This window comes from Schistocerca cancellata, chromosome 12, assembly GCF_023864275.1.
Source record: "Schistocerca cancellata isolate TAMUIC-IGC-003103 chromosome 12, iqSchCanc2.1, whole genome shotgun sequence".
Lineage (NCBI taxonomy): Eukaryota > Metazoa > Arthropoda > Insecta > Orthoptera > Acrididae > Schistocerca > Schistocerca cancellata.
The window spans coordinates 89110559-89127516 of NC_064637.1; the positions used below are offsets into that span (position 1 = coordinate 89110559).

Below are 16958 nucleotides of genomic sequence, written 5' to 3' on the forward strand. Positions count from 1 at the left end.
GTGTGAAGAGAGCGCGAGAATTTAGAAAAACACGAGCGACGCGCATGCGCTGTGTCTTACGTAATTTTTGCAGACCAATTTGAAGTAGTTTCCCGACGCGCTAGACAACAAGTGTCCCGTATCGAACTCTTCGCCGTAACTTGCTCTACACTACTGTGGTACGTTGTAAACATTAACAATGTTAGTGACAATGTTTGATAGTACAGAAAATAAATAACAATGAATATTAAATGTGTCTATCTAGGAAACCATTCGGAATAGGGCATAAGGACCCCTCAAAGCACATACCTTTCCTCCTGACCCTCCCTATATATATATATATATATCATTTAGTAAGAGTGACCAATATCCCTCTCCCTCTCTCTCTCTCTCTCTCTCTCTCTCTCTCTCTCTCTCTCTCACTCCATCTTCAGACCACGAGTGGCCTACCGGGACCATCCGACCGCCGTGTCATCCTCCGTGGAGGATGCGGATAGGAGGGGCGTGGGATCAGCACACGGCTCTCCTGGTCATAGTATGGTATTCTTGACCGAAGCCGCTACTGTTCGGTCGAGTAGCTCCTCAATTAGCATCACGAGGCTGAGTGCACCCCGAAAAATGGCAACAGCGCATGGCGGCCTGGATGGTCACCTATCCAAGTGCCGACCACGCCCGACAGCGCTTAACTTTCGGTGATCTCACGAGAACCGGTGTATATATATATATATATATATATATATATATATATATATGAGTGACAAATATCTCTCTTATATATATATATATATATATATATACATATATTAAGAGAGAGAGATATTTGTCATTCTTACTACCTAATCTGTCGTCAGTTAACAGAGGGTAAGGAAGGCTAATATGAGTCGTTACTCTTTGACACGGGTCTGCGCGCTGGGTGTTTCCTTAGCCCTCCCAACGAACTCGAAAGCGCTGCCATCATACGAGCACGGCGTGGCCGATGACGTATCTTGAACAATCGTAGGAGGCCCGCCTCGTGACGTGGCATCACTCAAAACCTGCCGCTATCGCCGCCGCTTCCTGCTTCCCTTCCGCCCGGCAGTCGTTGGCGGCAAAGATACCGCGGGCATGTGTCAGCTCGCGAGCAGCCGATAAACACGCGCGGCGACGCGAGCACTGCACCTGACGATGAGTCAAGGCAGAAACGTCTCCGCTCGAACAAAAGTACATGTTACTTCAAATCGGTTAGCAACGATGAAGCAATACTCACGCAATCTTGGCTTTCACGGCCGGTATTTACTTGGGTTAAAACTTCCATAGCACAAGTCACGAACTGACGAGATAAAGTGGATCGAGATTTTTAAAGGTGATTCTGATGATGGCTGTGGCCGAAACGCATTAAGCTGTATATTTTGTTAAAAAATAAAAATGTGTAAATAGCAGTCAAGGGGGACAGTTTTATTGAAATGTACGCCTGTTCCCTTCTGGGCATTGTTCAAAATAACGACGTTCATGGTCGTGGAAAAGTCTATGGCGACGCTACATAGACTTTCTCACACACTGTGCTTGGCATCGGTAACAGTTCAGCACAGCTATTCTTACAGAACTGAATACCAGTTGCTTCCGTTTATGAAGAATAATTAAAAGCACTCTAAGACTGAAATTCTACAACAGCATACAAAATAACGAGAAAATGACAGCTCGGACGGTAGGAAATCACTCAAGCCTTCTGGAGGCTGCTCGAGAGAGTGGTCATAAAGCTTTAATTATCACCTCAAATTTAAAATAAAATAAAATAAAGTTAGGTAAGTAACTGATGAAATCTTCTCGGGTGTTGGCCGAGTCATGGCATCGTATTTTCGAAACGTTTCGACGAGTTTTCTACCCGTCACCTTCAAGCCAAGTGTCGGGATCATGTCCAATTCGTTCCTGTTTAGTTTCTGAACCACAAACTACTTCTGTTAATGTCACAGCCGATGTGGAACTCAACTGGAAATAGCTGACCCGTTTGAGAAAATCGTTATTCAATTTTAATACCACTGTCCGTTTGATAACCGAATAACAGAACCTATTTGTCTATTCAAAAAGAAACATGTGTCCTTCATTGATAGCCAACCGTTGTGGCCGAGCGGTTCTAGGCGCTTCAGTCTGGAGAAGCGCCACCACTACGGTCGCAGGTTCGAATCCTGCCTCGGGCATGGGTGTGTGTGATGTCCTTAGATTAGTTAGGTTTAATTAGTTCTAAGTTCTAGGGGACTGATGACCTCAAATGTTGTTCCATAGTGCTCAGAGCCATTTGAACCATTTTCTTCCTTCACTGATGCTGCGCTCTTCCATCGCAGACTTGTCGATTTGGCAGAGCCGAACGCTCCTCACTCATTCTGAGCAGCGCTGCAAGATGCATGCCGTATTCCAACGGTTATAATTAATGAACGTAAATCTGGTACTTCACCTGAAGATGACGAGCAGCAAACTCGTCGAAACGTTGCGAGAAGACAATACCACGACTCGGCTGTTAACGTCAAAAGATTTCATTAATAAAATTCGCCGATAGAGAGTCCTTTTCCATACAGGTAATTAATTTTATTTTGCTTTCAGTCGCGGTACAGACTGGAATCCCCGCGCCCAAGTACAGTAGCACGTCTCTAAGGGAGTAACATTGTTTCTGTTCTTCCACCAGCGTGCTACGTTACCTGGGCACGGGGATTTCAATCTGTACCTCGTCTGCAGTCATATACCTGGAAACAAATGAAAATTAAATGCGATACTTTAATATTTCTAAGTGATGGTTCAAATGGCTCTGAGCACTATAGGACTTAACATCTGTGGTCATCAGTCCCCTATAACTTAGAGCTACTTAAACCTAACTAACCTAAGGATATCACACACATCCATGCCCGAGGTGGGATTCGAACCTGCGACCGTAGCGGTCACGCGGTTCCAGACTGAAGCGCCTAAAACCGCACGGCCACACCGGCCGGCTTCTAAGTGGTAATTATTACTTTGTGACTGTTCTCCGTACAGTGGTCGTTGCAGGTAGCATTTCTGAACGCGGGAACACGTCAGCCTCTAGTGTGTGGGTGGTGTATTCCGTGCAGGACACGGGAGCACTTTGCGCCGGCCGACATTACGCAGTGGCGTGGCGTGCGCTCGCATCTGGTGACGCGCCGTGTGTGCGTCTGGTCTCCGCTACGTCTGCCGCCGCCGCCGCCTGCTTTACTGCGGTCACGTGACGGGCGTGCGTAAGCTGCGCCGCGGCGCGTGCGACCTGCGGGAGGCCGCCGCACGGTGGACACGCACGCCCACGCCATTCGTGATCCGCGATCTGCCGCGTCTCACCGGCGGAACCCAGCAGGCCGCGTCCGGGAGGGACTCGGTTCGAATCCCCGTCAGACAAACGTCCGGCAGCATTTGACACATTTCCGCGGGTCACACTAGCCCCGCTGTCGGAATTTTCTCGTTCCACGATCGTAGCATGCACTTACCCCATATACAGCTCTGTCTGTATCCGAGAAAGATACTCCATGGTGTGTAGCGGAGGGTATCTGATACCTATGTTTGCGCTTTCTAATGTACAAAACGATATGAAAGGGAACGAGCATGGAATGATGAGGGAAAGCAAATAGTGGAGTTCGGTTTAATGGGAGAGTTCTAGGGAAATGTAGCTCGTCTTCTAAGGAGACCGTGTGTAAAACATTTCTGCGACCCATTCTTGAGTACTGTTCAGGTGTTCAGCGTCAAAGGAAGACCCCGAAACAATTCAGAAGCGTACTGCATTATTATTAATTTACAGTAATTTCGATGAACACTCAAGTGTCACGGACTGCGCGGCCCCTCCCGCCAGAGGTTCGAATCCACAAAAAATGGTTCAAATGGCTCTGAACACTATGGGACTCAACATCTGAGGTCATCAGTCCCCTAGAACTTAGAACCACTTAAACCTAACTAACCTAAGGACATCACATATATGCATGCCCGAGGCAGGATTCGAACCTGCGGTCGTAGCGGTCGCGTGGTTCCTAGAACCGCTCGGCCACTCGAATCCTCCCTCGGGCATGGGTGTGTGTGTTGTTTTTAGCATAAGTTAGTTTGAGTAGTGTGTGTCTAGGGACCGATGACCTCAGCAGTTTGGTCCCTTAGGAATTCATACACACTTGAAAATTTGCTAGTTCTCTTATGTTCTCATTTATTCGGTGGACATGGTGAAAGATGATTAAGCTTCTTTGTTTTTTTCTTTATTGTTATTTGGCTGGCAGCAGTACAGCAGTATATTATGCTCTGTAGCTGAGAGCATCAATGAAGTATACAAAAATATTTTCTAAAAAATTATAGAAAAATGAAATGTTAACCTTTTTAAATTATTAAAACCGTTGGTTGTACGCTGAAGATTTTAAATAGAATACTGTTATCAGTTTTGAAAATAGCCATTTGTCGATAGGTTTGGTTTTTTATTTTTTTTTATTTTTAAAAAAAAAGGAGCAGTTGCATTTACAGCACATGAAAAGCAGGTGAGAGGAGGGTTTTGGAAACGATGTGAGACGGGCTAGTTGGAGTGGAGGACCCCGAATCAGTCCTAAGAAACTGAGGGATGAAAGGAAGGGACGTACAGTTGAAGCTAGAAAAGTGGGTAGATGTCTGCAGAGATTTCGAGGTCAGCTGGCAAAAGATGGATGAAGTTGCGCTGGAATAGATTGTGGGGAGTGTGTGAGTGGGAGGGTGGGTAAACGGAGATGGGGATTTCGGGGGCCCATGCGTGTGAACAGTAACAGGGTTGGAGATGAGAGAGGGAACGATTGAAAAGGCTTGTTTGTACCAAGTGTAGCAAATCTGAATGCGTTCAGTGTAGAAGACAAGAGGGAGCGAGGATCTTAAAATCAAAAAGTTCGCCCAGGATTGGAACAGAAAGGTAGATTAGTGGTTAACGTGCCTTCGACGACGGATTTATTAGAGACGGAGCACAATTCCGGATTATGGACGTGTGGGTGGGGCTGGAGTAGAAAAGTGTCCTTGGCCTTCCGCAGGAACCATCCCGGCATTTGCCTCAAGCAACTTCCCGGAAATGGCAGAAAACAGAAATCTGGACGACCAGTCGGGGAATCGAACCGCGGTTCTCCTCAATAAGAGTCCAGTGTCTAAACTACTGCTCCGGGGAAAGGGGAGAAGTGGGCCCGGATAGGAGAGCGCTCTGCAAGATTTGATGGGAGTGATGGAAGTGTGGCCGGATCGGATATTGTAGGTGACGGTAGGAGCCCAGTTTGGAAATGCCGAGTTCGCAACAGGGTGTGACGGGAACGGAGTGGTGGTCAGTATTTCAGAGGCTGGTAGTGTGGTGGATGGCCGCGGTGGAGTAGCCGCGGCGCACCTTCCCCACGAATCACCGGTGCGGCCGCTGAGGCGTGCGTTTATTTATTTACAGAGGCGCGCGGTTCGCTTCTTCCGTGTGACGCATGGCCGCTCGTCGCGTTTGTTGCCGTTGGCGTGCGGGGGCGGCGGCGGCGGCGGCTGCTCAGGGGAGGCGGCCAAGACGCATGGCGAGAGGAAGGAAGAGAGAGGGAGGGAGGGAAAGGGGGAGGAGAGAGGTTTGGACCGCTGCGTTCTTCGCCCGCCTCTGCGTGCGATACGCGGCCGGGGGGCAGAGACGCGGGATATTGTTTATACAGCGACACCCAGCTGCCTGCGTTCCCACGTGATCCTTCCGACGCGGAGCAAGTGAGCGCTCTGGCGAAAGAGCGCCGCTAACGTTCCCACTCCACAAAGCGCAATGTGAAGCCGCCGCGGATACCGAAAGAAAGGTATTATTACTTTTGCCTCCAGGACACAGGTTAACTTGAATGTTAAACGATTATTCATTCCTTTCTTATTACCTCCTTTTTGCTCTCTTCCCAAAACCTCTTCATTCATTGAGTGTGTTACTGTTTCTTTTGCTCTATCCATATTCTGCCTGTTTTCTTGTTTTCTTTTACTTCAAATTTGGTGTTCATAATTTTGTTCCTGAATTTCTCTCTTTTATTTACCGTTCCACCACTGATTCCTGCTTGTCGTAGGTATTCTACTTCTTGAAACCATTTTTTAACTGTTTACTACATCAAAAATCCTCTTTGTGAGTCTAATGTTTTTCATTCTATGTATGTAGAATGTTAGTTGGCGTTCTCTGATCATGTTTGTGAGTCTCTGTGTCCTTTCGTATAATTCTTTGGTTGGTCTCTTCATCCATATGCCGTCTCTGCCGACTGCTCTAAAAATGTTTCTCAGGAATTTTTTCGTTCTGTTTTCTTTTTTTTTTTCTGTCTGTGTCATGCCTGATGCTCCGTTTATGGTCGTTTCCGACACGTAGAGTTATTCCGGTAGTACAACTGTATTGTATTGCCTGAGTTTGGCGTCTTCAAAATTTGTTTTACTGTATGTTGGATGCTTTGTTTGAATCTCCCACTCTGTTAACCTTTCGTGTTTTTTGTACATAGCTTGGTTGCTGTTCTCTCCTTCCGTGTAATGAGTTTTCTCATATAATATCTGTAGAACTATTTTAGCCAAGACTTCACGGAAGTATACCAGTGCTTCTTGTCTATTCTTGCTGAGTACTGCCAGGTCATCCGTAAATGCCAGGCATTTATTATTATTATTGTTATTATTATGATTATTATTATCGGTAGCACTATTAGCGAATTCTTCCAGTAAATGGAAGACGTTAAGCAAATAACTTAATCAACTTTTCCTTAGGTGCCTCTTCTTGTTTCAATAGGCTTCCATTCTTTGCGGGAAGGCTTGTTCATGTTCTTCCGAACAATTTGGTCTGTACTGTTTTTGTTTTTGGTTGTTCAGACGTTGTTGTCCCATTCTACTCGTACGGTTTTCCCTCTTAGTTAACTTTCCATTTGTGAATTTCACACCTAGACATCTTTTGGGGTACTTACTGACCAATTCAGATGAGTTTTGATCCTGCTAATTTATGTCGTCATATCTGTTTTCGCTTTACTGCTGTTATCAAAGGACTGGACTGTTGTTTTTGAAATTTTGTCTACGTTCATTCTTTTAATGTGCGTTATCCAATGCCACTGTGCGGCGCGTGACCCAGAAGTCCATTAACATTTGAAAGTACTTCACGGAATAATGTAGATAGAGAGGTTCAACTGACATTAATTTTATTTTATTTATTTATTTATTTTGAACTGACAAAGGGTTTTATTGAAACAAAAAAGTACACAAAATAATCAACAGATGGAGCCTTTGTTTACCAATTTCTGTACTAACAGGTGATCGCCGTTAAACTATAATCATCATAATAATCTGTCCGAATGCGAGTCTGGTGCACCCACATTTAGGTTTTTAGAGGAGGATTACCTGCTCAGGGAGGCAATGATGAAGGATATAACTGACTATAATGAGGGAACCAACCGAGAAATAAACGTGTGTGAAATATTATGCGACTCAACTGCTATGGTCATCAGTCCCTAAGCTTACACACTACTTAACCTAAATTATCCTAAGGACAAACACACACACACCCATGCCCCAGGGAGGACTCGAACCTCCGCCGGGATCAGCCGCACAGTCGATGAGGAACCAACCGAGTATTGTCTTGATGGTATCTGTGTGAAGCCCGAGCCAGACTAGCCGCACGGGTGTTCGAAGGGCCATACGTACCAGCGCTAACTTTCGAAGAAAAGCGGAACTATCTTTTTACTCCAACACAGGGCTGCAGCACTATCGGTGAAAGAAATAGGAACCGAAGCTGAATGCGACAAGGAAAAATTTGCAGAGAAGGCAGATACGGCCCTGCAATACGAAATGTTGTACAACCGGGAGAGCGGTGTGCTGACCCATGCAGCCCCGTACCACATCCAAATGATGCCACTATCTTAGTGTGACACGGCGGTCGGTCGGTACCAATCGGCCCATCCGGGCCAGAATATACAACTCTGATTTGCTGCTTTTTCTTAGTGGACAACACCGTCAACCTCTCGACTATCATACCCCTCCATGTCACAGCCAAATGACGCCACTAGCCAGAGGATGACACGATGGCCGGTCGGTGCCTATCAGCCCATCTGGGCCAGAACGCGCCGCTTTTCCTTAGTGTACAACACCGGCTACCCTCTGGCATTAATGCCCTCTATTCCTCATGGAAATGACACCACCAGGAAAGGATGAAGAAAAATAAATGTGTGTGAAATATTATGGGACTCAACTGCTATGGTCATCAGTCCTTAAGCTTACACACTACTTAACCTAAATTATCCTAAGGACAAACACACGCACCCATGCCCGAGGGAGGACTCAAACCTCCGCCGGGACCAGCCGGGAAAGGATGACATGGCGGTCGGTCGGTTCCATATGGGCTTGAACTTTCATTGGTTACTTTTTCCTGGTGGACAAAACCGGCAACCTCTCGCCAATACAGCGGCAACTACCTGCAACAGCCTTGAACATTATGCGGCCGTACTTCAAAACTGTTTTGCAGATGTACTGCAGCAATGTTGAAGGTAGCGCCATTGCCGTAAAATACGACGCACGTTATAGTACCTTTAAGAGACCAAGCGACGCGAGCATCAGAAGGAATCGGTGTTTATTCGTTGGAGTCGCGCAGCCGTTGGCGCCGGGCCGGTTCGTTGCGCGGAAACGTCGTTGCGTGCCGGTGTCTGCGAGCGCTGTCACTGGATGATGCATCGCATCCGCCGGGCCGCGCCGCACTGTGCGACCAGACGGCACCAGACGAAACGAAACGAAACGCAGCGGGCCACATGCGAGCACATTCGCATGACGCGCTCGGGCCGCCTGGCGTGGCTGGTCCGTGGACGGAACCTCGTGGCTGTCTTCTACGCGGAGTCTTTCTAGTTTCGTGCTCCGAACTACAGAGGCACTGCACGCCGCCTGGTTCGGAAACTCTAAGCCGCATCGGAGTACGGCGGTCTGTTACCAGCCTGCCCACCTACTAGCTTCAGGAGCTGCCGTACACTCCGAAGAGACCTTTCAGTTTATATTTCCCCTTATTGTTATTTCATACCCCTCGACCCATATGGACCGAGTGTGAGGTGCTGTCAGCGGTACAATACTCCGCTCTTCAGCCAAGAGCATTCTTAAAAATATAACAGAGAGAGAACAGGAGGTTCGTTTCAGTTTGAAATTTAAGAGATTAATGACAGAGAGCTAAAAGGACGAGAAACATATACAGTTCGTAAACCACAACTGCAAAGTGGTGACATTCTTCTATGAAAAGGCACTAGAGTACTGTACATTTGCTCAAAATCTTAAGTACCTACATTAGGTGAGAAATATTGTGGGAGAAGAGAATATGTTCCCTAGAGGTGAGGGGTGTGAGTGACAAGCGTGTGGTAGTTAGGGAAACTAAGGAAATGGTAGGTAGGAGTTGAGGCAGATAGTGGGAACAGTGGTAGTGAGAAGTTAAGGGTGTGTTAGGTAGAGAAACTATGGAAATGAGAGGTAGGAGTTGAGGCGGATAGTGAGAACAGTGGTAGTGAGAAGTTAAGAGTGTGTTAGATAGAGAAACTATGGAAATGATAGGCGGGAGTTGAGGCAGATAGTGGGAACAGTGGTAGCGAGAAGTTAAGGGTGTGTTAGGTAGAGAAACTATGGAAATGATAGGTAGGAGTTGAGGGAGTTAGTGGGAATAGGACGACGAGGAGGAGATTGGTGTTCAGCGTCGTGCCGACGCCGAGGTCATTTGAGACGGAGCATAAGCTCGGATTAGGGGAAGATGGGGAAGGAAAGTGGCCGTGTCTTTTAAGAGGAATTCTTCTAGCATTTGGCTTGAAGTGATTTAGGGAAATTAAGGAAAATCTGAATCAGGATGGCCGGACGCGTGTTTGAACCGTCGTCCTCTCGAACGCGGGTCCAGTGTGCTAAGCACTGCGCCGCCTGTCTCGGTGTGACAGTGGAAATACAGATCGTGGGAAAGTCAAGAGTGTGACGAGTATAGTGGTGTGTGTCTAGGGTAGTGGTTACAAGAGAAAAGGGATAGCGAGGGATGGTTAGGGAAAAAGTAGGAGGAGCTGGTATGTGGAGTGGTATATGTGGGGAAGAGTTGGTAGGAGGAATCTCATTGTGTGGGAGTTGGTTAAATTTGGGTTGAAATAGGAAATGGAATGTGCGTAGGTGTACGGACTGTGGGATGTGTTTGTGAAGGCGTGGCGGCATACCAGGGTTGGTAATCAGAGGGGAGACGGTGTGGTGACTGGATGTGGTTTGCTGATAGTGTAGGAGATGTGTAGGTGTCCGATGTGGGTGAGGAGGGTGGGAATTCGTTAAGACGGTTTTTTTTTTTTTTTTTGCTCATCAGTCTACTGACTGTTTTGATGCGGCCCGCCACGAATTCCTTTCCTGTGCTAACCTCTTCATCTCAGAGTAGCACTTGCAACCTACATCCTCAATTATTTGCTTGACGTATTCCAATCTCTGTCTTCCTCTACAGTTTTTGCCCTCTACAGCTCCCTCTGGTACTATGGAAGTCATTCCCTCATGACTTAGCAGATGTCCTGTCATCCTGTCCCTTCTCCTTATCAGTGTTTTCCACATATTCCTTTCCTCTCCGATTCTGCATAGAACCTCCTCATTCCTTACCTTATCAGTCCACCTAATTTTCAACATTCGTCTATAGCACCACATCTCAAATGCTTCGATTCTCTTCTGTTCCGGTTTTCCCACTTTTCATGTTTCACTACCATACAATGCTGTACTCCAGACGTACATCCTCAGAAATTTCTTCCTCAAATTAAGGCCGGTATTTGATATTAGTAGACTTCTCTTGACCAGAAATGCCTTTTTTGCCGTAGCGAGTCTACTTTTGATGTCCTCCTTGCTCCGTCCGTCATTGGTTATTTTACTGCCTAGGTAGCAGAATTCCTTAACTTCATTGACTTCGTGACCATCAATCCTGATGTTAAGTTTCTCGCTGTTCTCATTTCTACTACTTCTCATTACCTTCGTCTTTCTCCGATTTACTCTCAAACCATACTGTGTACTCATTAGATTGTTCATTCCGTTCAGAAGATCATTTAATTCTTCTTCACTTTCACTCAGGATAGCAATGTCATCAGCGAATCGTATCATTGATATCCTTTCACCTTGTATTTTAATTCCACTCCTGAACCTTTCTTTTATTTCCATCATTGCTTCCTCAATGTACAGATTGAAGAGTAGGGGCGAAAGGCTACAGCCTTGTCTTACACCCTTCTTAATACGAGCACTTCGTTCTTGATCGTCCACTCTTATTATTCCCTCTTGGTTGTTGTACATATTGTATATGACCTGTCTCTCCCTATAGCTTACCCCTACTTTTTTCAGAATCTCGAACAGTTTGCACCATTTTATATTGTCGAACGCTTTTTCTAGGTCGACAAATCCTATGAAAGTGTCTTGATTTTTCTTTAGCCTTGCTTCCATTATTAGCCGTAACGTCAGAATCGCCTCTCTCGTCCCTTTACTTTTCCTAAAGCCAAACTGATCGTCACCTAGCGCATTCTCAATTTTCTTTTCCATTCTTCTGTATATTATTCTTGTAAGCGGCTTCGATGCATGAGCTGTTAAGCTGATTGTGCGATAATTCTCGCATTTGTCAACTCTTGTTAAGACGGTAGTAGATCCATATGGTGGAAGGTAAACAGATGCGGAAAGCGAGATGGAGTACATGGCGTTCGAGGATTTTGAGGGGTTTACAGAACTTCGGTGAGGGTGGAGATGCATGCAACATTTGCATAGCAGAGGCTAGCGATCTTTCAGGCACCCTTGCAGACGCCAAAAAGACAACTGGGCTAGATCATTAGTATCCCGGTACTACGGACTCCTTGAACGCTAAAGCAGAGGGCGTAGCTCACGACGAAGGACAACCAGATACCAAAGTATAGCAATACAAAACATAGTTCAAACCAGGGAGCATACTCGGTCAATACACATAATGTGACCAACGTCTATCTTCGACGCCCACGTGCAATACCCACTCACAGTCGGCACGTGGCAGCACTAGCAGTGGAGGGTAAATAGGGGGGGATGCGGGAAGTGCAGCCAGCGTAATGCCGAAATGTCGCGATTTATGTGGCGTTCAAAAGGACATGATAGTTGGTTTTTGTGCCAAGAGTGGAAGCGTTCCCGAAGCGGCTAAGTTTGTAGACTGTTCGCGTGCCGCCATGCGTAAAGCATACCATGCATGGCAAACTGGTGCTATCCGAAACCGGCACCAAGACAACGGTGGTGCTCCACAGCTCCTAGACGACAGGGTTGAACGATGGCTGCCGAGAGATGGTTGGATAAAATCTATGGTATTTTTATTGACATATTCCTATTATCTGTATGTATAAAAAGAGCGTTTGTTTGTTCGTATTTCATACATATCTACAGTTTTATTCGGATCTTGATGAAATTGTACACACGTTACTTTCAAGACAAGAGGAAGATCGTTGTCTACATGAGATTTCGTAGTCTGACTTGAAACACGTATGTATGAGAAGGAAAGGCAGTTACCAAAAATCTGTAAATTTTCTTGGCCGATTGGCTTTAAGTTTCTATATTCATATGAAACAGTGAAGAAAATTAATGAAAAATTAAATGCCTGACAAACGAAATAAATCGTGGTAAACTGACTGCATATAACACATATACCGTAGAATATATTTTAGTTCGTGTTTCATTGTTACTTTTATTATTAAAATGCACGGCATCATATAAATGCTAAGGAAGGTCATGGATGCGGTACAAACGCCGGCCGTAGTGGCCGAGCGGTTCTAGGCGCTTCAGTCCGGAGCCGCGCGACTGCAACGGTCGCAGGTTCGAATCCTGCCTCGGGCATGGATGTGTGTGATGTTCTTAGGTTGGTTAGGTTTAAGTAGTTCTAAGTTCTAGGGGACTGATGACCTCAGATGTTAAGTCCCATAGTGCTCAGAGCCATTTTGAACCATTCTGTGGTACAAACAACAAACAGCTCATACCGTGATTGCCAGAACTGTGACGTAATCTGTTCGAGTCGTGCTCAAACACAGCCCTCCTTGAAACAGTGAAACCTGACCTCAAACAATAAAAGACGAATTCTCCGAAAACACAGTGAGATACTTACCGGCCGAGCGGTTCTAGGTGCTTCCGTCCGGAACCGCGCTGCTGCTACGGTCGCAGGTTCGAATCCTGCCTCGGGCATGGATGTGTGTGATGTGCTTAGGTTAGTTAGGTTTAAGTGGTTCTAAGTGGTTATCGCAAAACGTAACAACAAATGGCGCGTGCAGGTGGAGACGTATTCATTCGTCGCATTCCGTTGACACCCAGTGATTCAAATATGCCCATCGGTTTAAAACAATTGCTGTTCTCCATGCGCCTTGTATTCGCAGTGAGTCTCGAGCAGATATTATGCGGCTCGTGCAACGTTGTACATTCAATTCTGATGCTTATACAAGCCGTGAACAGTAATAGGCTGCAATTACAGACATGTCATTCTGGTTCCTTCATCCAACTACGGAGATTTAAAGCGACTTTATACCTCAGCGGCAGGTGCGATGCAGCTGCCAGAGGGAACGCACGCCCGCCCGCGGCCGTCCTGAGCCTGCCACGCAGTTCTGCCACGCACTGTACACCCTCACGCATGCACGCAGTCCGGCGCAGCTGTGGCCCGTTTAAAACGCCATTCGCGGCGCGAGTTTGCCCACGTGTATCGACCGCCACGTGGGACGAATTGCCTGTCCTCCACAGCGCAATGACGACTGCGTGGGTGCCCGTCTAGCGGCGTTCTGCCCCACCCTCTACACGCCTGCACACTTCCCAGTCTACACGCAACAACTAACCCGGCAGCAACAATACGAAACAGTTGGCGTTTACGCGTTACGTCGTAATTTCCGCGTACACCTACAATATTCCACATTGGGGTGCCATCGCGTTGAGTATTATTCGCGCTGTCTGAGCCGGCAGAACGAATGTTTGTGCCCTTCTTTACTTTCGCCAACTACTGAAATCGTAGCTACTGCGTTTTCATGGTGCATCCGAGACCTCTTTTTCGTAATCCCTTTCCTAATACCACTTCTGATTCGTCAAGGAAATATTCCAATATATTTCAAAAATCATAATTTGGCGCAATAGCTGTATGTTACATTATCAAAAGTAACAATTGTCAACGAACAACAGACAATCCTCTGCGTTCTACATGGAGTGAGAAAAGCTGTATTTATGCACAGTGATCGTTTAGCAAAAACCAATATTTTCCAGATATTGTATATACTTTTTATCTTTATACATAAAAATTCAGCTCGCGTATATTTGCGTTTGTAAAATTCGAATAGTAGTCGGTTCATTGACCTGAAAGATTGACACAATACTGAATTTGAATACTAGAGTGTCTTTATATACATGTTTTTAAATATATATAACACACAAATATATGTATTTAGTATGTAAATGGAAACGTTCTTGCTAAATATCTTGACCGATTTACTTAAAATTTTTATACGAGAGATTAATGAAATACGAAAGGACACAAGCTCTATATTTTCAATATACATAATATACAAATCTCGAAAAGTTCTTAAACGATTCACTTCAGATTTTTAGATGATACTCTAATGAACATACGGACGGACGTAGGCTATATAGTTTTAATACGTGTAAAACATAGCTCTCGAAAAGTCCTTGGCCATTTTACTTCAAATATTTACACAAGACCCTAATAAAAAATTGGACTGACACAAACTATTTATTTTTATACACGTAATATATAAATATATAAAATTAAAACATTGTTACCAAAAATCTCGAAATGTTCCTCACAGACTTACTTAAAGTTTTGTACAGTATTATATTAAAAAGAAACTCAATGTCAGAGGGAGGGGGAGAGGATTAGACGGATAGAGGATTTGGAAAAAATTGACATGGAGAGCGGAAAGGAGGGGGTGGATAGATGGGACAATAGGCGTTACTGAGATATTCTGATATGTTACTGTCTTCCCTCTCCCCAACTGTACGGTGAAATGGCATCGTGAGCCCCACCATGAAGTCTAGCGACTCCGAAAACGTCGTCATTGAATTTTTACATGTCACATCTCCCCACCCCCACCACCACCACTCGTGGTCGCTGGCATATATTACCCCCCTCCCCCCCCCGTCCCCTCCAGTATTTTTATACGGATAACGAGTGACGTATATACAAAATTTGACTGAAATTTGCTCCAGAAGTACCCGAGTTAAACTTCTATGTCATCCCCTTTTCATTCACCTCCACCCCTATGCGCGGTAGGTGGTTCTTACCCTCACATAAACATTCGTGAGTATAAATAAAACAACAAAGTCTGATCGTGATCTGTTGGATCACGGATGCTAGAATACACGGCCGACCACGAGGTGTATGCGCAGTAGCAAACTGCATCGCTGACGTCAGAGTGAACCCTACCAGCGCTCAGTAGCCCGCAACTGCCATTAAGTGTTGTATCGTAATTGGGTTTACGATCGAAAACAAGCTTGTTTACGGCAGTGGGAATTTTTATTAGTGACTGGCGACCAAGTACAGATTTCCTCCATAGTTATTAATGTATTGAGGGATGTTTTAGAGTAAATTTTTAAGTGAAAAAGAATGATATACTGCGCGATTTCCTGTTGTACTAATGACAGCAGACAAGTAAGTTGGGGATTAAGTTTCATCCTTTTCCAAAAACAGGCTGAAACGAAACTCAAATGCTTGTAGATGTGGAGATTCGTTTCCAGTTGCAAATGTTCGAGCTTGTTCAACACATTTACCGATTCAGATTGTGACAGGGATTTGAAAATCGAAGTGGTGAACATTCCTTCCAACAGAGATGCTGTTCCCACTCTAAATCCACCATCCTCCGGTGATGATTTATTGCACAGTAATGAGACTAATAATGGGAGAAATATTCGGGCACAAAAACGAATTACCATAAAAAAGTACAAGATAATTCACAGGTAAATATATTACCAGCGAATGAAGAAAATACTACTAGACAAAAAATTAACCATCATAACAAACACAGATGTGGGGATGACCATGCGTGCTAGCGTCAACATTTAGAAATTATGGAAATAGAAATAAAACACCTTAGGGAAAAGAGTGTAGTTTAGGGGATTGGCTGTCTCGAAGTAGTTGTAATACCGGTAAAGGGGCTTTCTCAGTAGTACAGGTCTATGTGATGTAAGCCTGTGATCTTAAAAAAAAAAAAAAAAAAAATCAGGACCGTCCGAGATGGTGACGTTGTTTGGAGGCTATACACTAGTATTTACCGACCACAGAAAAAAAGTTTAATATGAGGCTTAATAATAATAACAGTAATAATAGTGATAATAATACACTAAAATACGGAAAACCTCTACGATAGTGATAAAAGCTAAAGAAATGGATTAAAATTTGTGCCACAGCCTGGACTTGAACCTACGTTTGCTGCTTACTGGGCAGATGTGTTAGCCATGACACCCCTGTGTCAGTATAGGTAACACACCTGCTCAGACTCCTCTAGGCCAATGCCCTCCCTAACACAAACTTCAATTCGCACCTTCAGCGTTTTTTCCCGTTTTGAAGCCGTGAGTATTGCCGAGGCTCGTCGATATTGGAATAGCACTCCAACTATGTTAGGGCAGTGGACAAAGGCAGTCGGGAGGACGACGGTTCAAAACCCGCGACCGGCTAGTGTGATTTAATCTTCGTTTGTTGTTGTTGTGGTCTTCAGTCCTGAGACTGGTTTGATGCAGCTCTCCATGCTAATCTATCGTGTGCAAGCTCCTTCGTCTCCCAGTACCTACTGCAACCTACATCCTTCTGAATCTGCATAGTGTATTCATCTCTTGGTCTCCCTCTACGATTTTTACCCTCCATGCTGCCCTCCAATGCTAAATTTGTGATCCCTTGATGCCTCAGGATACGTCCTACCAACCGATCCCTTCTTCTAGTCAAGTTGTGCCACAAACTTCTCTTCTCCCCAGTCCTATTCAATACCTCCTCATTTGTTACGTGATCTACCCACATAATCTTCAACATTCTTCTGTAGCACCACATTTCGAAAGCTTCTATTCTC

At 45.2% G+C, this 16958-nt stretch overlaps 1 protein-coding gene across 2 annotated transcripts in view; it reads left to right on the forward strand.

The window, feature by feature from the left end:
- The window catches only part of LOC126109407 (homeotic protein ultrabithorax-like), an 877703-nt gene that overhangs the window by 94850 nt on the left and 765895 nt on the right, over positions 1-16958 (forward strand). The window contains exon 2 of one of the 2 annotated variants that reach the window (XM_049914437.1): positions 5372-5703. The exons of the other annotated variant lie outside the window; for it this stretch is intronic. Within the exon in view, the coding sequence (XP_049770394.1) occupies positions 5372-5694 (323 nt within the window). The 3' untranslated portion in view covers positions 5695-5703. Of the gene's footprint in view, positions 1-5371; positions 5704-16958 lie in introns of those variants that run through there. 2 annotated transcript variants of the gene reach the window in all.